We start from the raw sequence: 24204 nt of genomic DNA on the forward strand, positions 1-24204 counted from the left end.
CTGTATATATATGCATATATATAAAACACACGCACACGCGTATGCACATATGCACACACATAGCCATGCGATGGTTACGTCAGTGTCCGTTACAGTCTGTGCTTATCGTATTGCGACACTCTTCAACGAACAGTTTCATGTTTCAACATCTTTTATGCGAGTTCACTTGTCGATTCGAACAATACACCTACAATATTGCCCCCTTGGGCCTTGCTGAAAGCGATACTTGCATAAACAGGAATATCTCTTGTTTTCCATCTGAAATTAGGTAGGCTTTCCTTCTTTCCAAGGACGAATTTCTTTTTATAACGTTATCGCCTTCGCGATTATACTTGAAAAGAAGGTGTTTGTCGCGAAGTAACATTTCAAGTATAACGAAGAGGTCAGTGATAGTGTTTCTCACTTGACGTTCTTACTTAATTATAATTCAAATCTTCATTTAAAGGAAGGAATTAATTAATGCTAACTCTACTTGAAACTTTGGTAAATGGTATCCCGGAACTTATGAAAGTAAATTGTAAAACGATGAACAAGTATCGCGTAAACGGTGAAAATGATCTCTGTAATAAAACAGTTTCGACTGAGGAATAAGAAAAAAAAAAAAAAGCATGGGTTAAAGGGGCGCGGAGTGACAGAGGGGAAGGTCCCTTTTCTCGCAAACGTCCGATCAGGCTGCCGAGAAACAACCCCTCGTACACGGGAGGGCTCAGGGTGGATAAAGCTGCTGGGATACGTGGGGGGTAAGGGGTTCGTGTCAAGGGAGTGGGCCAACCAAGAGGGTCGGGGGAGAGAATCTACAAGCGTATTCGTAGGTGTGCCGTGTACACACACGGAACCTACCAAAGTTAGAAGGAGAACAACGGAGAAGAGGAACAAATACTTTGGCACAGCATATCAAGCGGAAGAAGGATAGAGAAATGTTGATGGAGAGAGAGAGAGAGAGAGAAACTTTTGTCAGAAGTACCGAGAGAGATAATAGTACATAAAAGTATGCGTAGAACCGGGACAGAGATGAAGCGAGAGAGCAAGAGTGAAACACGTATAGACACAAAACGAATGATGCCTATGGTAAGATGAAGAGAGAGAGACTCTTCCCCATAATACACGTACACCTTCTGGTCCCTTATCCCTTGTATGTGCAAAGGGGGTTTCGAGAGGCCAGCAACGGTGGAGCCACGACGACAACGAGCCACAACCAGGACGGCTAACACGACTACTACGACACCGCGTGGGGGTTGCACGAAGACCCCCTGGTGGGGTTCTGGCTCCCGACCCCACAGTCCCCCACTGGAAATGATATCAGTCGCGACTCGGTCGAGGGAGCCCCAGCACGTGTCGTACCCCTCGCAGAGCGAGCCCGTTTGCTTGCTCTATTGTCCACTTGTTCTAGATTCACGTTCGTATACGATTTTTCTATCGGTCTATGTTTTCATTAAGATACGTCTGTTTCGGGGAACGTTAAAGGGTGTACAATTGTCGTGTAACAGGAACAAGAGAAACAGAAATACTTGACACTGTGCTGTTTTTAATTTACATTGATTTATATCGTTGGCCAAACGAGAAGGTAAGTAATTTCGATGAACATGGCTTAGAGTGGTACGAGTTTAATGCTTTACGTATGATCTCGAATGTTTCAATTACGAAATAACAAGCTCTGCTGGGAATAGGATAACAATGAACTTGATCAATTATTCGAATTCAATTTCATGGATCAACTTTTCGTGGGTTAAACAACTTTGCGTAAGTGTCGATCGAGTATCTGCGCTGACCCCGGTCGAGCCGAACACCTCGCACGACATCTATGGGCTGCTCCATTAGGACCCTCAACAGTTTGGAATTTTTTTTTTTTTTTCTGTTCCCCGTTCCATTCACGGGTAACCCACTCGTTCGCACATCAGAACGACGCGATGATTTTATTAACTTGTTCTTAATAGGTCCACGATGCGAATACTCGTAGTTGATCACGTAATTGACTGCACTTGTACGACATCTACGGTATGTCCTGTTCGGAACAGCAGCTCCTTCTATCCATCGTTCCTTGCCTCGTGTTGTTCACGTCGATACTAGTGATTGTCACTCTTCGTTCTCACTCTTATCAAGACATCTCGCTTTATATCTCCTCGTTATTTTCTATGTAATATAAACATTAATAATACTTGATTTTTCATTTGGATGAAATTGTTTTGACAGTTTTTAAAGGCATTCTTCGAGCCGTCATGTCTGTGTTGTCCATTCGTGGATTCTTTCTTTTTCGTTCAGAGATATCGTCGATTAAACAATATTTGTTAATGGTTCTTCTTTGTTTAAATTAAAACAAGTTTAAACAAAAGTAGAATCTGTTCGTAACGACGCCCTAACATCGGTGTGCAAGTTCTCGAGACGCGATGACAAGGCGCGGGTATTAATAGAGTCGACGTTGGTACGGGGCACGCGGTTTAAAACGACTCTTTGCTCTCTTGATCTCTTCTGTGTTTTAGACCGTTCTAACCAGCCACCAGAGATCTTGCGCATTCTTGGATATCTTAGTCACGCAAATAAGCGACCTCGATACGTCATTTAAAAAAAAATACTCTTTAATTGTATGCAAAATAGGGTACATCTTACCAATTTCAATGATCTTGACATATGTTGTAAAGGTCAATCTCCTGAGGAATTTTATATATACATATGAGCGTCGCTCACCTTTAGTTTTAAAGATGCACGCGAAAGTATTTTTAGCATCGCGTATAGGGGCAGAATTTTGTCTTTTCATTGATGACTTCCAATAGCGTTTTATGAGACTCTTCAAAGTTATCGCACAATAGCTGCTATGCTCGGTACTGTACAATTCTGTGCAACGCAGGCTTCCTTTAGTTAAAAGGAAACGTAGAGGAAGCAATGTGTCTTATCATTCACCTTATTTTCTATTTTTTTTTTTTTTTTTTTTTTTTTACGATGCAAGAGGAAGAGTTCTGGATATCTATAGATCTCCATAGATCTTCCGGGCTATCCCGGGTTCTCCGGATGCTCTGGCTCTCCCTCGTTGCATCCGAGTGTAACATCCACCACGATATTTTATGAATATTTATATACATTTTATTTTACATATCAGCATTCACGTTTCTCGTGTGAAAGGTTAAAAAGACGTAGCTGTCGAAGAAATTTAATCCTAGCGAATAATTTTTGTCTGTGTTTGTGCTGTTATTTTGGTAGCTTGTCGAGTGGATAGTTTTGGTACGTTTATTGTACTTGTACGAGGGTACAGATGGTATATCTTAAGATATTTATGGCTATTCCTATGTAAATAAATCTTACAGTAAAATGCAGTAAAATGATGTTAGATAATTGATGCGATTTAATATTTCCAAGTGTAAAGGAATATTTTGTTGCACTGTCGATTAACATTTCATAATTTGAAAGAAAATGGAATTATTTATTATCAAAAGACAAATATGATTTTGATGAAATTATAAATTGTTTAAGTAAAATCCCGTTGCTTTTTATGTGTCTAACAAAATCTTGATAACTTTATCTTTAGACTGTCTGCAATGATTACGCGCATTCGATATGAATCGTTTCTTTATCACGACATTGTCAACAAACACAACCGTTAAAAGTTTATATAAAATAAATGAAAATTCACCTCCCACCTTTATTGTTAATATTTACCAAATTATCCCATTTTTTTGATAGTGCATGTATGTAAAAAAAAAAAGGCAAGTCACACGTTCAGCTCTGAACAAATACACACGATAGAAACGAGAGAGACCGAAGATGAAAGAACAGGTTGAACTTTGTTATCGACCTATCTTTTTCTCTCATTATACGCATCTGTTCCCCACGTAATCGCTATATATTACCATACACGTTACTGTATAATTTAATATCAACGTTGATCTTGCTACTGCTTATTCGCTTCGTTTTGTCTACCTATACCTCATTTACATAAATCACGTTGAACAAGTTACGCTGATGTCATAAGTTTGATGTCACGCATTATCCGAATAATATTTTCGATTATTGTAGCACACTTCTTGGGATTGCATTAAGAAAAACAATCTAACGGAATAATCGAAAAGCTAATCTCGCAGGAGTGGATCCAGAGATCTTTCTTAATGATTTATTCTATGTAAATAATATTTTATAATATAAATGAATTTCTGGAGAATTTTATAAATCCTGCAAGGGGCAACCGCTCTCAGCGTCCCCCTTCTAAACCCAACCCTACCTCCTCGGCTAAATATAATGGTCATTTTATAAATAATGTGCCTCCCCGTGCTCTCTAATAGTCGTCGATTTTCGTGGTCCCTGTGACGTAGTTGGCATGAAACGAAAAAAAAAGGGTGCACACGAATGTAGCCCCTTGGTAATGCGCGAGGGGGTCCAACGAAATTATGGATCGGACCTAGATACTACGTCTGCGCATGACCATCGTTGGATCGTTCTGCCTTTCTTCATCCTGTTTCTACCACATTCTCGTATATGCACACCCCCGTACACACCTATTTCGTTAACTCTGTCTCGTTTTCCTGGTCCCCCATACCCCCCCGCGCCCTCCTTCTTCGTCATACATAATAACAATGCCAAATATTGTATCTTGGTAATTGTTACAAATTATCAGCTTAATATTAATTAAATGACAAGATTCCTGGAGGGTAACTTCTATAGATGGGATATAATTATTTGAAAGCTCCAACGGAGGAGCTAGGTCAATCGTGAGTCAAGGGTGTTTTCACTAAAGGTTTCAGAAAAATGTAGAAAATAAAAATGACACAGGCAACGTGTCATTTAAAGTGATGACCTGTCGGCGTCACTTACAATTAGCGTTTATGATGTAAGGAATCGTAGACACGCTAAGAAATGCATAGTTCATTGTTAACTGTATCTGTTTCTGTTTTAAGAAACTACAGAAGTATCCTAACAATGGGCGAGAAGACGTTCAATCTTACTTGGAACAATCATCTGGCGAACCTGTCTGGATTGTTTGAAGGACTCTACAAAAGTGGTTCTTTGACTGACACAACGTTAGCTTGTCAAGGTGGAATGTTAAGGGCGCATAGATTAGTTTTGGCAGCGTGTAGCCCTTATTTTGAAAGGGTATTCAAGGAACACTATGGTGAACAGCCAATTCTGATTTTAAAAGGTCATTTGATACCTCCTCGATTGAAAGTCAATTTTGAATTCTTCTGAAATATATTTGCGAACAAAAATGTTGATTACAAATTTCAGGGGTTGCAGTAGAAGAAATGGAGTGTCTACTAGATTTCATGTATCGAGGGTCTATTGATATCGCCGAAGAACACTTGCCATCATTGATTAAAACCGCGACGGATCTAGAGATTCGAGGTCTTTCGGGCGACCAAAGGAACCAGGAAAACAATCGTAGCCCTTACACGAGGGTTGAAACACGAATGCAGAGATGCCATATAGAAACTAGAGTCCATACGACCGAGTACATGAAGGAACCATCCGTGATTCCATTTTTACCGAAACAGTCTTCCGTGGAATCGTTGGAGGATCACATTAAAATGGAGGAGATCGAAGTTGAAGACGATCCGATGGTGATCGACGGGCACGACGATGCTTTCGACGAGCCCTTACGATCTTCGGAAACTCAAATCGTAAGTCTAAACCAAGACCGGCTCGCTTAAAAGTTTTATCTGAGAATCAAATTTTCTTAATGTTTCCAATTTTTCCTGCAGAGGCGTATGCCACCGCCGATGTACAAACGGGAGACAAGATTCAAAGGTCAGAAAAGGGTTTCTGTCGGACGTTCAACGAGAAACAGTGATCCACTGGAGATCAAACCGAGAGATCGTATCCTGCTAAAAGAGAACGCGGCGAGGGACGAGAATTACGATGATTCGTCGAACGTGGTTAAATCCGAACTGAATTTCAATAATGGCTCCTCAGATCCTACGGTACCGGACATTCAGATGAACGACGACTTACAAGAACGAGATGAGAGTCTGGTACGAAGAGATAAACATAATTAAAATTGGTTCAGAATCATCAATGCACATTCACGTTATTCGAAATTACGTATCATTACGATTATGAAACGTAACATATTTTTATTTGTCTCATTAGAATAACACGTTTCGATTTGTCACGTAAAGAAACGTGAGATTACATTGACAGAAAAGTATATAATATTAAAAGAACGTGTTACTATTTCATAAGGCAAATAAAAGTTATTTTTCATAAGAAACTTATTTCATTTGTTCATATTAAATTAACTATTTCCGACCGTTCTTGTAAGTTCAGCCATTTAAGAATCATCCATAAATCTTTATTCATGTGATTTGATTGTTACGTTTTCAGGAGTCTTCGAAGGGTACGGATGATAGTTCCAGGTTAACGATCAAGAAGAAAAGTGATCTTTCGTCGAAAAGGTTGAACGAAGGGAAAGAAACGAGACCGATATTGCCTAAATCTGAGAAAGCTCAATATAAACCTTTCTCCTGTGACCTATGCACTTTAGCATTTACGAGGGCTTCTCATTTAGCTAGACACAGAAGAGTTCACACGGGTGAAAGACCGTTCGCATGTAGTATTTGTCCGCGTATGTTTGCCAGACAGGATAAATTGAAACAACATTTGGACTCTCATTTACAATGGCCGAAGAGAAAGAACAGTTTGTCCAGCTCGAGTTGTCATTCATCTTCGTCTGTACCTACCAAAGGAAAAAGGGGTAGACCACGAAAGGTTGGATATCTTTTTTTTTTTCTCTATTTCGATATTCCATTATACATATAATTACAAGATCTGGTTTATTTGGAAACTTTATCAAAATACCAACAATACTCAAATATTTCAATGTTTTAGTACAAAGAAAAAGTTTTGTATATTATTTTTACCTGTTGAAGAGCAACATTGAACGAATGAAGAAATATTTATATTGTAAATGTTTGTAACAGGTAAATTTAGAACAATCAGCGATGGAAGAAATTTTACAATTTGGTGAATTCAGTTCTCTCCTGAACAAGTCTCATTCAACGAATTCGACTGATAAGAACGAAGATTTTCTTTCTGTCAAAAATGAAAGGACAATGAAAGATCCAGAAGAAGATGATACTGCAGAAGATAAAAACGAGAAGAAAGAGAAAGACTCGAACAAGGATAAAGATAACTATGGTTGTCAAGTGGAGAATGGTCAAGATATTGTCTAACTAAATTCTTTACCTTATTTATTCATTTCTTCTCCATAATTTCATAAGAGATATTTTTCTATGAGCATAAAGATCCCATAGTTAGATAATCATTCGATCACAGGTACTGTTTTCAATATTATTCTAATTGAATATTCTTTTAAGAAATTGATTATCATAGCTTTCAACTGTTAATCAATTAATTTGTGTGCAATATTTTTTAATTCTTAGTATTCTTAAGCCTTTGGAAATTGTTTGAAGATTGCATATTGGATATTTATGATAATTGAATGATTTGACATGATTTGACACAGTCAACACGAATACATGAAATGAATTGTTATGATACGAATTGTTATGAAAGCTATTGTTAATAGGAGTCAGCAAGTTCGTTGATTTTTTATCTGTTTAATTTTCACGTACTTTGCAATCGTGTCATCGAGAAACTAATTAATAGACTGCAGTTATAACAATAGTAAAAGTTATGAAAAATAATGATTTCTGCTTTTAAGTCTCTAAATCGATCTCGTCGCAGATGCGAAATTTTATACCAAATAATTTGTTTCCTATTTATTTATTTATTGATGTATTCAAGGTATATTTGTTGTAGGCTCGACAGAAATTTTTTCGAAAGAGTACCTGAACCACCCGGTGTTATTTAACCGAAAGGGTGAATACAGGTAATGTAAAGAATAATAAAAAGAAACCTTATCGAGAAAGATTGTGTAGGTACTGATAAATCTTAAACGGTATCGAACGATAAGATTAGGGAAGAAAGTTTAAGTTGAAAACTCGACCAAATTACTTAATCTTGAAGACTGCGGTATAGTTTGCATTGTGTATATTATAAATCCTCCTAAGCATAATTCTTTGAAAAAAAAAAAAAATCTAAAATTACAAGATCCATTAAAATATATATGTATATTGTCTTTTATCTCCATAAAGAGTTCTTCTATCACCTAATTTATTTTCCATTTTTCATGTATTTATTTTCAATCTAAAAGTAGGTATCTACTTAATTTCTTCAAATACCGAATAATCGTTATTGCTTTTAATTAATTATTATTTTGATGGTGATTGTCCAGTTAAATGTAGGACAGTGCAAACTAAACCTACGTAGGTGAGGCTCAACAATTTTCAGAGCCAAAGAAGAAATGTAGTTTCAAATATTTTGTTATACACGCGATTATTAATACGTCAAGTACAAATGTCCAAATATTAGAGTATACGTGTGCGTAAGTGTGCGTGTGCCTGTCGTATATAGGAAAGAAGATAAATTAACTATATGGTGTACGTGTATGGCGTACCTATATGAAAGTTGTTGATTCTGTTTGTTCTTTCATTCACGTCAGTGTAGCTTCTTTAACATAATTTCTTCTTTTTCTTTCTTTTCACTAACATTCATGTTTTTTGATTTGAAGATTTTATATATAGCTATAATTATGTGTACATATTAATGTTCTTAGAGCAATTTATTGGATTGGTAGAAACCAATCGAATTTTTCTTTCTCTTGCGATACGTTCGTTTGTGATGTTAAACGATACGCCAGTTGACGATATTCAGCGTTATCCTTTTAATCATTTTTATACAATCATAGGAAGAAAATAATTCAACTTTCTGAACGTATTCTAGACACAATCGAATGGGAAGTCTGCATCGAATTATTCCTTTTAATTTCGCAAAAATGATACGAAACGGCGTATGTTTTATAAAGGAATTTTTCTTTTATAAAACAAGACTGTTAAGAGTCATTCTAGTGTGCATACATTGTGTAATATATCTCGGTGCCATCCGAATCGTATCCTTTTATAAAATCAGTTGTTATTGTTGTACAAACTACATTTTGTTTCGTTGATATATTGTTAATCGACCTATCAGTGTTACATTTTTCAGCTAATGTATAACTTTTATCATGACAATGTGCAATTATTTTAGCGATATGACGATTTGTTTAGCTACGATTGAATTTCGTGCAATCCTTTTTAGAGCGTCCAAAAATGTCGCAACCGAGTCTTCATATCTTACATATATTATGTAGCCGTGTAAATAAAGTTTAAAGTCAACTTCTCTGTGTTTTTTCTTTCAATTCTCATTAACCTTCTGTGATATGATTTTTTTTAGGAGTGGACCAGGTTCTTTAGCTTTATTAGCAGTCTCAAGTGTTCACCTTGGAATCTTGGAATTTTTCAATTCCAGAATCTTAGAATCATGAAATTTTGGACCCGTGAGAGGGCCATTTTTAATTACTCCAGTGTCTTCAGAGGAAAGAACGTAAAAATTACGTGGGTGTATAGAGAGTTAAAAAACTCTATTCTTCCTCATTTAATTATCATTATATTTATCGACATACATTATATTTTTACAAATATGTTTTTCACTTGTACACAAACTGTTTTCTCAGGGATCCAGTGGGAAAGTCAGGGATTTATATACGTATATATGTATATGTATTTCATTTCGCTTAGCAATTAATCATATACTTTCTCTTCATTAATGATTTGCGATTTACGTAATGTTAAGCTGCATATATTAGCCTGAATACGTCTGATACCGGAAGTAAAAAAAGTTCACGATCGGCCAGTGATTTCTCCTTAAACTTTGATTCACTTTTAAAATGTCTTTTTTTCTTTTAACTAACGTTCATTCAGATTACAATAACAACATCAAAAGCACGATTGTTCTTCGTTTTCTCATTTTCTTCATTTCCTAATTAATTACAATTTACAACACTTGTATCAAAGATGGGAGAATGCGATATTTTTGGAAAAACGTCCTAGTCAATGATTTCTACCAGATCTGATTTTATATTATTTTTCACCTAACTTTATCTCGTTATTGATACTTCCTGCAAGTGGTAAATTAAAAATAAAAAAAAATTAATCATTTATCTGTCCAACTTCTCGGAAACGTTGCTTTTGTATACGAGTTACATTTTAATATTACATACTGCATAACGAGTATATGAAATTTGAAATTTCAAGCGACCATTTAGTTTTTTTTTTCAACCGTAATTTTTCATCGATTCCACCAACTATCACTTTAAAGCCTATTCTAAGCCTTCTTTAAAGCGGTAACGATTTTTGCTATTTTCAACGAACGTCTTTCTATTTATTTATACTATATCCGTTCTACCTACAAATACAAAAAAAAAAGAAAAGAAACATTTATTTCTATTTCTCAAGATATAATTCAATCTGAACGATCCTCACATTGACTTAAGGCTACGTTTCTTCATCGAAATTCACAACATCTTTTGTTAAACAGTAATCATTTGTACACAAAAGATGTAACAATGTAAAATAATGATAATTATCAGTCATATATATATATATGTACAGGGTGGGCTATGCAATTGTTTCAGGTCACAACTCCGTTATTAGTGCATTCACGAAAAAATGCCAGAGAAAGATAATTTTTTCGTGAATCCATTAATGACGGAATTATGATCTGAAACAATTGCGTGGTCCACCCTGTATACATATAGCTTTCATATATCCCATAAATTTTGAACAACGATATACAGTAATTTTGTCCAAAAATATATATACATATACAAATTATTGTACAAATTTTATATCTTCAATAAAAGTTCATTATTTCTCTTCCTTTTTTCTTTCAAATCGCTCAAACAGCAATGTCTGCTGATGAACCATAAAACCCATCAAAAGATGTGGAACAATTGAATATTGAAATGAATTTATAACGTTGTTATGTTTCAAAACAGTACAACATTCCTATTCAAGAATTGTCGCATTCCTGTAGCAATTCTTGTCGAATACTTTTTTTTTTTACCAATATCCTATCAAGCTTTCACACGTTTTATAGTAATTTTTAATAATACAGGGATGGACCCAGAAGAGATCCAGGTTGTTCATTTCGAAATATAAAATTGCCATAAGGGCATTCACGAAATTTTTCGCTATCTAATTGCAACAGACGATCGAAATAGTCAACGAACGAAAAAGAAAAATTATATTCGATCTTTTTGCGCTAATAACAATAAAGTACCTTAAATCGTATCTTATTGTCGTATAAAATGCGTGTGCTTTTTTTTTTCTTTGAGATATATTCAAGTAAATTTTCATACTCCAATCATGTAATAAAATGCTGTACGTGCTCTCGATACTTATTGATATTTTGTGCGATATAACGAGTTTTTTAATATTTTCTTTTTTTTTTATTTACTTTCAGCTATCTTATGCCTCTCTCTCTCTCTTGGTTTACGTCTAATTTTTATATTTTTGATACGAATATCATTCATACAGTCTATTCATAATGTTAATGATTGAAATAAAAAGAGAAAAAGTTGTTGTGTAATTGAATTGGAGTTTATATTTTGTTCCTGTACTAAATATTAAACAAATAGAATGTTAAATTTTCAAATAGTTGTTTAGAAATGTATTTAGCGATCGAGTAACGTTATTAGTTTAACAATGTTATATTATCAGTTTTGATTCGGTATACTCTATGATATGGTTTTGCTTATTGACACAAATTCATTTTGTGTTACACGAGAGTAAAATTCAGCAGAAAATCGTGCTTGTTACAGACGCAAACCAAGAACAATTGCAAAGTAACAATCTTTATTTTTTTTCTTTTTCTATTTAACGAAGTTGATTATACTAATTGTCATTTGAGAAATCACATTATTTCATTATTCATTAGGTATTTAATCAAGGTAATTAAGGATGATGTTTTCAATGACGAAAGAATAGAATACCGATACCTATTATTGATAAATTATTAGTAACATTGAAAATAATGAAGATTATTTTTAATTATCCCTGTTAATCACGTCTCTTATTCTCGTTAATCATCAAACGTTTCTTGTTTGGTGTGAACATAAATATTTGACGATAAAGCTAATGGAGTTACTGCCACCATAAACGAATGACAATTATATACGTACAGATTTAATCTAGTTACTATTTAATGATTGAAGTCCTTTGAGTCGTTCGAACACTGGGTGTCTTGTATCCATTAGAACAGGCCTGGGCAAGTCGATGCCCTTAGGGTAAATATAAACGATTAAAACCCCTTAGAGGACAACTTCTGTTCATTCATAGAAATCATAAATAATTAAAAAAAAGAAAAAAATTCTGCGTTAATAAAATAAGGCAGTAAGAGAGAAATTAAGCAATTTTCATTTTAAGGGTACGAGTTGCCCAGGCCTGCATTAGAGAATACCCTGTGAATTTACCTCTTTTCTTGAACCTTCTCTTTCCACGATCACACTTACGTTTCATATTCTTCTTTATATTCTGAGTTTGTCATAACCATATCTGTGGACGATATTCAAACAACAATAAAATTATTGTCATTACGGCGTTTATTAAACTGAATACCAGAATATTAATTCTGATAAACATTTCTATGTTCCTGATAAAATCAAATAAGTTCATTATTACTGACAATGAAACAACATCGACCAAGAAAATTCATGAAATATTCATTGGCCCAGGTTTGCCAAATAAGAAGGCCCATCTAAATAAAGAAATTGATCTTACCTCATTGCTATTTAGCACTAGTCAGACCTTCTCTCCGGTTTCTTCGACGGTTTCCTCGTGTGCAGCATCCTCCTGTTTTTCCTTTTCTTGTTCTTTCTCTCTCTTCTGTTCCCTCTCCCTTCTCTCTTTCTCTTTCTCCTTTCCTTTATCCCGTTCCCTTTCCCTTTCCGCCTTCCGTTCCTTCAGGATCTCCATTCGACGCGCTCGATGCAAACTTCCAGAAGGGAAAGTTGAGTCTTCGACCGCGGCAGCCGCGGCCGCGCTAGCCCCTCGTTCCACGGCTGTCTGCTCAATAGTTTACTTGACTGTATTTTTCAATATCTTCACCGTCTGATCTTGTTTGCAACGTAGACAATTGGTTAACGAATAAACGAGACGACTTAGGTACATACTTTCAATATAAAACTGGCCGTCGAGCTTTTCGCTATTGGACTTTGAGCCGAGGATGGATGAGTATGCCCATGACCATGGGTGCTAAAGTATCCACCGGCTTTCGATTTAATATGGCGATTGTACATCTCCATGTGGACGATTTTCATAAATTCTATTTGGGCTGCCAGTTTTTGAATCTCCTCCTAAATAATCGATTAGACTTAGGGTACCGAACTCGAAAATGTTCCGTAGTTTACCTTAAGCTCCTCGTTTTCTTGATGCAAGTCTGTCGTCTCCTCGGACACCAAACCGATTCCATTCAACGAGAAACTAGCGGTGACCCCCCGACCTCTGGCACGACTATCCCATTGATCACCTTGCCCTCGTAACACTCGAGTCACCTGAAATTTCCTGAAATTATCCAAACTCGAGAGAAACAACGAAACACGAATTACCTTAGGTGCAAATACAAGAAACACGGTTACAGAGGTTGAAAGTTGTGTGCGTAAAAATCCCAACAGATACTTGATGTCTGGTCCGGCATGAGGGAAAATGAAAAGGCTGTAAAGAAAGAGCATCGAGAGAATTGGCCACTTAACGATGCTGAAAGAAAAGTGTAATTAAGAATGAAGAAAATCATACTGAATGGCGATCATAGTTATATTCACAGCGGCTATGTTATAAATTGCGTAGCTTATCAAACGGGCCTCGTTGAAGAGACTTTCCGCGTTGCGAACATTGTAACACACTTTAATGCCCCATGCAAGAAACAGAATTTCCCCTGAAAGGAAAATTTCATGTAACATACATTTTCTTCGATTTAAAATGAAATCTTTTTCTGTTATTACCGATTGCTAAACTGTGATCCCACCAGTTGAACGAACATTGGTAGAATTTCAGACCATAATTGTCGGCTATCACTTCGGCATACGGTGGTGAGCTCAATGTCCATGTGCCAAGATAAATTAACATTACTAATAATATTGGAACCATCCATTGTAGCAATTGTTTATCCGTAAGCTTGACTTTGTGCGCGCTCTTGACACGATACGTGAGAGAAACTCTGAGAGAAAACATTTTTTTTATGTCTACTATTAAGATATGAGAATCTTTGAATAAATTATAACATGGATATGATTACCGCCAAGTTTTCATCAACAACGCCGTGTAGGAAATACAAAAGCCAAGATGTCTCGTCCACTTGGTCGCGATACAAGAATACATATCCAAAACGGGAAATATGGCAGCCATCTAAATGTATAATAAAATGTACATATTGTAATATCAGTTACATACAAGAATTTTTTACACGTACTTCAAGATACATAATAGCACAACCCAAAAGCGTAATGGATAGAAATATCGGCGAAGCGACCTTGAACACTTTAAGCTTACGGTGTTGATACATATAGGCCACCAAAACGATGGTACCGAACACACAGAAAATGGAGAATGACAAAAGGGTGATTCTGGAAACAAACGTTTTTATCAGTTAACCCTTCGTTGCATGATATCGAAAAGAAATACAGCTTTGAACTGAAAATATATATTTAAAGAAAAATTATTGTATGTAAATTAAAAATTATCAACGTTTATGTTACATTTATTTGCGCATTCGTACCGGAAGGGCCAGTTGTAAGTAGCTAAACAAGGCTCGGGCCCTTTGCACTTCGAGCATCCTGGTGCACAACGCATACATCGAAATTCTGTCACATACGAGTCGCTTATGTTTTCTTGCATCTCTTTCCAAGCAGCTGAAAATTAGTAAAATATATACTTCAAGTTTATAATTGAAGTTTTTTAATTACCAACCTTCGACGAGAATTCCATCGAAGCCAGATTGATGATGATTAGTGCTATAATAACCCTTTCGACATTTGCATATGTATGCACCCTTAACCCATCCAGCACCCACTCCATTTTGATTAATACGGTTACCAGGACTTTGATATTCGCACTAAAAATAATATAATTCGTAAGTAGTATCATCGACTGTAATCAAACGAGATTTTTATCCAATTTGAATGATCAATCACCCGTGTAGTGTCGTTATGACATTTATGTGTGCCTTTAAAAGATGCTATTTGATTACTTAAAGCTTCGTTTGCGCTAGTTTGCGATGATACATCGCACTGATTTACTTCTAATCCACTGATGTCAATATCCACGCTTAAAAATTCTCGAATTCTGAAATAAGGTATTTCAAATTTTTTTTTTTTTTTTTGTTAAACACGTTAGATTATTAATTAGACGATTTGTACGAACCCATGACGAGCATCCGGTGGTCGTATATTAACGCTGTACGAGATCAACCATCGATGGCTTTTACAGGAGAAGTACGGAATGGTCCACCAACCCCTGTAGGATTCAATCGCCGGTGACTGCATGAATTTCGGTGACCTGGGATAACACGCAAACGCCACAAACCGCCATAGAAACCTCGACCTCTTAATACACACGTGTTTTTGTGCAACGACCCCATTAATACAAACTTCTCTCATTTCTTTCATTATTTTTTCCATCTTCTGGCCCTGGCACTTCACGGTCATCCGGTATACCAATAACAATTATTAAGTACTTTTTTATGATTGTCTGAATGTATCAAGGTATTCGAGATAATAATAATAATAATAATAATTATAAGAAAAAGTATGGGAATAACTCTAGAATTTCTTGCTATATTATAGAATCTGTAACTAAAGTAATGGGAAGTTCTATGCAATGTAAGTGAAGAAAACTTTCACTTTTTTTTTCTATATTAATTTATGCATGCATTTTACGTATCTGTGGTGGTAAACGATTGCTTTACGTTATTTTCGAAGGTTAGTTTTACGATGGTCTCTATAAATACTCACATGTTGCACATACATACAATATAGAAAGGTGAAGCGTATTGATTTATCGTACATGTTTATTTAAGGGTTTATAACTCTCCTTCGATAGAAAGATTTTGTTCATATCCGTTGGATAAAACATACATTGCTGCTTAATAATTGATAGACTACTGTGAGGATCATAAAAAAAAAAGACTTTTTAGGTATCGAAATTTGAAACATTCAGACAATAATTTTCTTAACGATTTTTTTTTAGCAATTCTGAAAAGAAAACGTGTTCCATTTTCACGTAATCGTGTATCGAGTTTCTATGACTTGACGCTTGTATGAAATAATGAAGGATGATGAATGATCGTGGAGCGCCTACAAAACATTTATATTCTCCTCTCGGTAAAAATAATTATAAACATTGTCAACTTTTCAAGACATAGTCATTCAATATTTTTCCCTCTTTTATTTTACCAAGAAGAGGAAATGAAAATTACGTATGAAAGGTGAGGTGCGTGAAACAGAAACGTTTTATTGCATGGGTGCATTCGTGCAGGTATTTCTTTCGAGATAGTGTGTGCAAACACATGAATGTATGGCTTTTTCTGGCGTTATCAAACAGTGTTATCCATCACTAATCAGATTAAAATTATACTAAAATAAAAATGAAATAACCTTGTTCTAATAATTTATAATTAATGAAAAATGAAAAGAATTTGTTTTCTTGTTAAAAATTTAAAAAAAAAATAATTTTTTGGTATTATTTAAAAAATGTTCTAATATTCTTTTCAATGCAATCAAGATTTGTGGAAAAACGAAATGTGTTATCCTCGTGAAACGGCATGCAGAATGTGGTGAAATGGCATGCATGAAATGCATCGAGGTGCAATTCCGTAAATTGTACGGCAGATGAATCGAACCTCAATTCCGTGGTGGTACCAGCATTTTCGAACCAAGGCAAATTTGGATCTGGTATAGATCCTGGTTGGAGTCCATTACTCTCAACGTTTGACGGTTCTCCAACACTAGCTGGATTTCTTTCCAACCAAACCGCGCTGATCACTGCACCGGTAGATGCATTTAACGCCATTACTCTTGTTTCTACTGCATCGTTTACGGACACCAGCAGAGATTTCGCCAACACCTCTAAAAGCACTGTTAACAACATAACTTTTAACTATTAAAATATTATAAAATTTAATTATAAAATTTTCCTTGGGGATGCCTGATTTGATCGCCAGTATACAGGTTCTAAATTAGAGTTGCCAACTAAGCAAGTTTCAATTTAATTAGTTGACACTTACCGTTATGCCTTGATCCTCCGATGGTGCCAAGATTTTGGAGCATAAGAGCGGTCATATCAGCCTTTTGGCGAGCAGTATCGTAACGTCGTGGATCAAGTGCTACGGCAGCTGGTAAAGATTTAAAACCAGCTGTCGTGGCACAATCTTCACCCAACGATCCAATTGATGCCGCTTCGATCACATCCAAAGCTTTCTCAATATCCGCCTTCGAGGGAAAAATAAATCTTGATTATTTTATTCATGAAAATACTATTACATCGATACTGTTGCATCTTGTATCCTTTACCCTCTTTGTATCTAGAATATCGTTGCTGGTAGCCGTAGTAATAGACGGCACCGATGTTGAAGTAGCCGTCGTTACGGTGATGTACGACATTATTGTCATCGTCGTCATCGTCACAGGAAGCAGGGCCAAAAGCCAGGATGTGCCCATTCCGCGTCCTGCTCATTTGTACCTGTAATTTAATTAATTTTGTTAAAAGCAGAAGAAGGTTTTCTAAAAAAGGTGATCATTTTGGAAATCGACCTTTTTCTTTGCATTCAAGTGGTGTCAAATTTCAGCCCCGGGTCCATGGGGCATTCGTCCATCCCTTCTAATATCCTAGACATTCTTCTTAATGATTCTCTTGATTCACCTCAATGATCTATCAAGGATCATTCATCGCGAACACGATATTCTGTTGAATGAAAAAAATACCATAAGTGGTATACTCATTGTGCGGGTTTGAAAACAATCGTCTTTTACTTCTACTTGATAATAAAGAGCGAGATGCTTTAGTAATTTTATCATACACTTGACCATGAAGAGAATTCCCAAGGGTAAGGGAAGTAGTTCGAGGTCTATCGTCGTGGAATGTTCATCAAGTAGACCTTTGTCACGAGGATCACGACTACCGTTCATTATTTTCATTTACTTTAGACGATACGAAATAAAAGTATTGTCTCTTGTTAATAGACCTGTCACCACAAATTTCATTTATAAAACTTGTCTCCTGTAAAAAAGAAAAACTAATTCTCTGAAATTTTTCATTCAAATATTTGCTTGTTAGTTTTTCTTTTTTTTTTCTCTCTCTTTTTCAGCAAAGTAAATGTCATTCGTTTGCGATTAAATCCTGTCACTTTTATCTGTCGACGATAAAGTCCGCTCCAGAACTGGGGCAATTTTCAGAACAAAAATTCGTCACGAATCCGATAATTGTTCACCGCTCGAACCGAGCTGTAAGCAATATGAAACTTTCTACTGTATCAAACTCGAGCGTTATCGAATATTCAATTATTTAACTAACTATCTAATGAAGTTTCCTATTCGTTTATTCGAAGATTAGAGGGCTACAGTGGATCAAGAAAATATTGGCATCCTCCATACAGTTTGAAATTTAAACTTGTGTCTACTACTGTAGGTTTTCAGTGATACAAGTCAATGATATCCACCTGTTTCTAATTCGTTATAAAGATCCTAGGGTAAATTTTCAAGGGAAAATGACAAAAACCAATGGTTAACCGGTTGGTATAATTGCTGGTTATCGAGACTGATGATATTTTTCAACGTAGGAAAACCACATCGTTCATGCGAGGAGAGCTTTACCGCGCAGTAGAAACGATCGATGCAGCCACCGGCACAACCAGCTATCCCCAGGGCGCTCCTCCCTGCCCCTCCTTTTCTATCACTCCGCCCGGAGACAAATGTAATAAGTAATTTAAATCATTCTTGAGATCATTGCTTCGAACAATTACAATAATATCCTCATCTTCCAAACAACCTACTGTCCCGAGTATAATGGGTGAACTCGTGTACTGTATCATGTTTGACTTAGCTAGATTGCAATACCATTACCTTTCTCAATTTAAGGGAAATATGGATTAATTTTGCCTATGTAATTTTTCAATGTTTTACTTTAAATCGCATGAAAATTAGCGAAAATTGTACTTATGATACAGGAGATTTAACGATAATCGTTTACCCATTAATGAAGCTATTAGTGGAATAACAGCATGCTGATGGTAATTAGGGGTTATTACAGTATTACGATCAACGTCAATAATATCGTATTAGTTGTCACAACCAATTAATGTTATGTTCTAAGAGTTTAAGACATTCGTGATAAATAATAATTCAAACATCAATTACTGACGTTTGAATCATGTAATTCCATACAAAAAGACAGAGACAGTGAAGGGTCATTCACACTTCACTTTTCAAGTGATACAACAAGTCAATTAGTGTGAACAATTTTTTATTACTGTATAATGCTCACTCTGTATTTTTGTCTGTATCTACAGGTGTTCGTTTCTGTAAGTGTATTTCTGATCAGCTGTTGGCTCAGTCACCTATGGTTAAAACAGGGCGTACCGGAAATGTAATACTGTGATTTCATGACATAAAAGTATCGCGAAATACCACTTACGTTACATCAATTTCAAGCTTGAATTTCATGAAAATTGCCATATAAATGGTTGATTAATATTCTTAATGTTCACTACGTTAATTCTTCAAACTTCTCAAAAGAAATTCAAGCAGTTTGATACAATTTTCAAACAGTTACCAACCCTTTTGTTACCCCGTGTAATAGCCATTTTAGAGTACCTTTACTGTGTTTATTGAATGCAATTTTCGTAGTCGGTGCGTTTAAGGAGGTCTTGGCCGTTTGAAGGCAAGCTGGACCGAGATAGCAACGACAGTCAGCTATTAAGGTCAACAACGGATTTCAGGAAAAATCGATACAACAGATAGAACGACGCTCAATGGATATCGGCTGTTGAGGAATCGGGAGTTTCACAAAAGAAACGGATAAACCATTTTTTAATTCTCTTTACCCTCTCTTTCTAAAGCTAGGATACATGGAAAGAGACTGCACGTTCTATATATCATACTAACTGAGCATTACTGACAGTAAAAAATGAATGATTAAGGAAAAAAAAGTGTAGATAAACTATGAATAAATAAATTTCTAAGCCTTAATATTGTTACTAATAAATTATAACTCACGTTAAAATTACGTAATACGATGGATTTTCATTGAAAAAATAATATCTAAAGAAATAATTTTAAGCTTAGAAAATGAAAATCGATAGAATTTAGAATGGAATTGAAATTGTTGCTATCTCAGCGATCCGCCGGCCGAGGGTTAAGTAGTACGAGCACGTGTATAGTCAGACATCTCTTTTATCTTTTCATTTTCATTCATCGTCAGTAAATTGAGTACCATTTGTTGACAGAATAAATTCAATATAGTAGAATGAAAATTTTTCGATATTACCAATACTATATCAATTATGATTATACTTATCATAACACAATTTACGTATAATCATAATTTTATAATTTTTTTTTCGTTGCATTTGATATCCATTGAAACAAATACAGAACAGATTTTTAATCTTTTCTTAAATTTCTTTTGCACGTAACACCGGTTAAACCAGCTATAAAGTGTCAAATACTGTTCATGGCTGGCAGCCAATAAGCCAACCGGTATGAAAATGGTAAAGGTAGTTTGGCTATCAAGAAACAATACGGTGGCTGGAACTAATATTGGTTGTGTACAAAGAAAATTTCGCTTGAATGAAATACCATTACGTTTTACAATGCGTAACTTCAATTGTAAAAAAGTTGCAATGAGCATCAATTAGTGGCAATTTTCACCGCTACTGAAATTTTCATTGTTCAGTCATTATCTATTTTCAGTATATGGATGAAAGGAAACGAATTTGGAATATGTACATTTTTAATCATACACATTATGTATGTAATTATATTATTGCAAATCTTCTATCATTTCAATGTTCTCACTGGTTGCAGTTCAAGTTTCTTTTTTTCAACCACAACTTTGAAATCTATTTCCCACCCTTCAACCTGGACGTTTGCCAATAAAGAAAACACGTGTGAAATATGTTTGTTTAGCTCTATATTAAAAGAAAATTCCATGAAAATCGATGTTTTATAATTGATTGATATCCCTTGTTAGACAAGGGTCAGCTAAGTAGAAATTAGTGACCAGAGTTTTAGAAGGGGTTGGATAAAACAGCAATTTATCCTATTTTCTGCTTCCCTCGTTTTCTTTCGCCATAGGAACATAAAATACCCCATGGGTAGCAATTACAGAATTATCAAATTTACTACTTCTACATAAGAGGACACACATATCCTAAAACAAATGTCATCTATCTTTAGAGAATAGTGTGCCAATTTCTAATTAAAAAAAAAAGAACAGAAATTTTGAAATCTATGGATTAATTAACAAATCATAAATAAGAATTTCTCTAGCAGAAAAGAATGTCAAGTAAATTCCTTGGAAATTACTGTACTTTCCTCGATTGTATCACTTCGAGTATTCTGCACTCCAATTCACCAACTCGTCACAAGCACCCTAATCACCCATCTAGCTCACCTTTCACTTAAACCCGCCTCTACATTCTCAAAATGAACGAGACGCGAATCGATGAAATTAAAAACTAAATCATTCTAATTAAGGACTCACATGAGACAGAGTACGTCCTTCGATTCCAGCAACATCACTTTCGACGATGGGCGAAAGGAACAAAGGGGAAAGCGATCACTAGGTAGATACACGTAATCCGGAATAACAGTGTTTTCACTCGATAAAAGAGAAACAGAGGAAAAATAGATTGAACGACGAACTATAAACACATCTCGTCAGAGTGTGACGAACGAAGACCCGTTCGTGACTGGTTAAAGGCCAGTCGGTTGTGCAGCTGGGAGCGGGGCGTGCGCCCTCAGCAAAATCAAACTTTGCCCTCCACTCGAGGAAATTCACAGCGAGCATAGTCAGGTATGGTTGCCTCGCCTTTCTACGCTGCCCTTCTTAAACTACCTAGCTGTCCATCTGAGAGTAAAACTTCCGCGAGGAAGGATTTCTCGCGAGAGAACCCTGGAGCTGACTCTCAGTAACAGTGTCCATGAAAAAAAAAGATCTCAACAGCTCCAAGTGCGAGTTTTACCCTTAAATCTAATGATACTAAACGCCAGAATTTCCGTATGAATCCATTACCCTATTAGGTATTACTCAATTATTTGAATCCTGCTCTACACGTGTAACAGGAATGTTTATAACAAACGTTACTTGTTATTGGTATGAAAATTTATCGAACAAGTACTTGGTTGATATTTCTTACGTGCTTATACGAAGGGCACTTATCGATCACTTTCTCCCCTTGTTAAGGGTGAAAACGAAAGAAAGGGTGGAAACGACAACCTGTTAGCTATTAATCTTTGTATTTACCTTCGTTATGTACCTACAACTAATAAAGAGAGAATGAAAATAAATCTCAATAAATATACGGTGTACACTTGCGATCAAATTAAGCTTCCCCAGAAAAATGGTTACATCCTCGATTTTCACCCTTCCCCTCAGGTATTCCTGCGGAGAATGACAATGTAAGGAAAAGGCCTCATATATATACACGAGTTATTTGTCTGTAAATAAACAAATAATAAATGTATACAGGTAGCCTCGTGAAGCTTGTTGCATCTGAAACGGTATGTAGGGTATAGCGTGTCTATAGTTTGAAATTCGTAATCAGCCACCGCATTGTACTCGCTCTAGAATAGCGGCAACCGCGATATAGAGTGTTAAGTCATGATCAATTTTCGGACATTGGCCATCGCTTATTTACGTATGCGTGGTCATGAAATATCGCGTACGCGATCGACAGATACATATCCTCGCTGACTGTTTGATCGAGCTTCTCGAGAACTCCTCTTGTCTCCTCTAAATCCGACAGATTCTTCCAAGTGCCAATCAATTTAGGGTGAGTGAATAGAGTTCCTTGTTCTTCCTCAAAATTTGGGGCTGAACCTGAAAAAAAAAAAACTGAAAGTGTTAGAAAGTGAATTGAGAAATTAAAAATTTTAATCTTCCGACTTTAAAGTTGAAATCTATGAATTCTTTTCGATTCTTTTTTTCTTATGTGAAATGTTATAAACACTGTGATAGTGATAATTTCGCGTAATTGGCAGTTTATTTATCGAATGGTTCTTTTATAAAAGGTACCAGATTGCGCCTGATACGAGACACTTGTAACGAAATGGTTACCCGTTTTTTCTGTATACCAATTGTTTACTCATTTCAGCATCCATCAGTCTCGTTAATCATAGTCATGGACGTTGACATAAAACTGTCGCGAAAAGGCGGACAACGCTTGGGCATTCGATTATCAGGAGGGGCTGATTTCTGTTTTCCGTTAACCGTTGTCAGGGTAACGTATACTAATTAATATTAAGTAGATTGTTGTTGGGCAAAGAATATCCTAACAGAATATTCAAAAGTAGTCCGACAGATTTTCGAAATACAAGTCTCACACTTGTTTGAATGTGTCCCAGTAATGAATAACAAGTGAAATCAATGCGTGCTGATAATTTAATGAATTCCGGCCAAAAAATGATCCGACGAAATATTCGAGATTTCTGCTTTCGGGGCTTTTATCACCATTGCATTCGTATCAAATCGCGTGACCTCGTTTTCGTTCGGCCTGAATCCTGTGGGTGGTTCGACTCAATATCGGTCTGAAAAAAAAAGAGGAAGTCATTAATCGAATCGTAGATGAGACGATGCCGTGTGCTGAATGAATTTTTCAAAACTTTTCATAGGGGTAGTTTTCATCCAAAACGCGGAATATTTCCTTGCATGTTTTTTTAATAAAAGGATTTGCATGGTAGAGGCAGAAAATTAGATTTTGATTCTTTTTTTTTTTTGTTTTTTTAAATAATATACAAGGTGGCACTCGGAGGGTTGGCCGATCAGCAGGGTATACAAGCAGGTGACATGGTCGTGAAACTAAACGGAGAGGACATACATCATTTGAGACACTGCGAGGTCCAAGATCGACTTGCCAAAGCCGGAGACGAATTTACATTGACTGTCGTAAGGAACCTGAAATTCGAACGAGTAATATCACAATGACACGATTTTTCCATTTCATACGAAACAATATTATGTAAATGCATTCGATTAAAGATGACACGCAAACTTTATGACTTTTTTCTATTCTTTTTCTTCCTTTTACCTTTCTTTCCTTAAATGAAAGAAATGGACTTTCTTATTGCGTTTATGT

At 35.8% G+C, this 24204-nt stretch overlaps 3 protein-coding genes across 7 annotated transcripts; 2 read left to right on the plus strand and 1 right to left on the minus strand.

Annotated features, from left to right (window-relative positions):
- The first annotated feature begins 50 nt into the window (after positions 1-50).
- LOC114879904 (zinc finger and BTB domain-containing protein 14-like) lies at positions 51-9194 on the plus strand. Of its 4 annotated transcripts, none has more exons than XM_029195301.1 (6): positions 51-268; positions 4881-5122; positions 5209-5600; positions 5682-5951; positions 6304-6687; positions 6900-9194. In XM_029195301.1, the coding sequence occupies exons 1-6, from the start codon at positions 66-68 to the stop codon at positions 7149-7151; spliced, it is 1743 nt and encodes a 580-aa protein (XP_029051134.1). In that variant the 5' UTR covers positions 51-65; the 3' UTR covers positions 7152-9194. The 4 variants fall into 4 exon arrangements, with proteins under 4 accessions (XP_029051134.1, XP_029051135.1, XP_029051137.1 ...); XM_029195302.1 differs by having other exon boundaries at positions 5682-5900; XM_029195304.2 differs by lacking the exon at positions 51-268 and adding an exon at positions 299-1564.
- A 251-nt stretch (positions 9195-9445) lies between these two features.
- On the minus strand, positions 9446-22866 carry LOC114879901 (probable G-protein coupled receptor CG31760). Of its 2 annotated transcripts, XM_029195292.2 has the most exons (17): positions 21612-22866; positions 17663-17813; positions 17423-17591; positions 17137-17341; positions 16753-16987; positions 15276-15368; positions 15047-15197; positions 14823-14967; positions 14632-14764; positions 14326-14479; positions 14152-14261; positions 13859-14073; positions 13653-13791; positions 13466-13571; positions 13268-13411; positions 13031-13213; positions 9446-12926 (listed from the first exon to the last, which is right to left on the minus strand). In XM_029195292.2, exons 3-17 carry the CDS (start codon positions 17567-17569, stop codon positions 12660-12662), a joined length of 2427 nt encoding a protein of 808 aa, XP_029051125.2. In that variant the 5' UTR covers positions 17570-17591; positions 17663-17813; positions 21612-22866; the 3' UTR covers positions 9446-12659. The 2 variants fall into 2 exon arrangements, with proteins under 2 accessions (XP_029051125.2, XP_046142107.1); XM_046286151.1 differs by lacking the exon at positions 21612-22866 and adding an exon at positions 17929-19363 and having other exon boundaries at positions 13268-13571.
- A 42-nt stretch (positions 22867-22908) lies between these two features.
- LOC114879912 (PDZ and LIM domain protein Zasp-like) lies at positions 22909-24124 on the plus strand. The gene is made up of 3 exons (XM_029195319.2): positions 22909-23140; positions 23224-23349; positions 23868-24124. Exons 2-3 carry the CDS (start codon positions 23251-23253, stop codon positions 24051-24053), a joined length of 285 nt encoding a protein of 94 aa, XP_029051152.1. The 5' UTR covers positions 22909-23140; positions 23224-23250; the 3' UTR covers positions 24054-24124.
- Positions 24125-24204: the final 80 nt, after the last annotated feature.

This window comes from Osmia bicornis, chromosome 6 (assembly GCF_907164935.1).
Source record: "Osmia bicornis bicornis chromosome 6, iOsmBic2.1, whole genome shotgun sequence".
Lineage (NCBI taxonomy): Eukaryota > Metazoa > Arthropoda > Insecta > Hymenoptera > Megachilidae > Osmia > Osmia bicornis.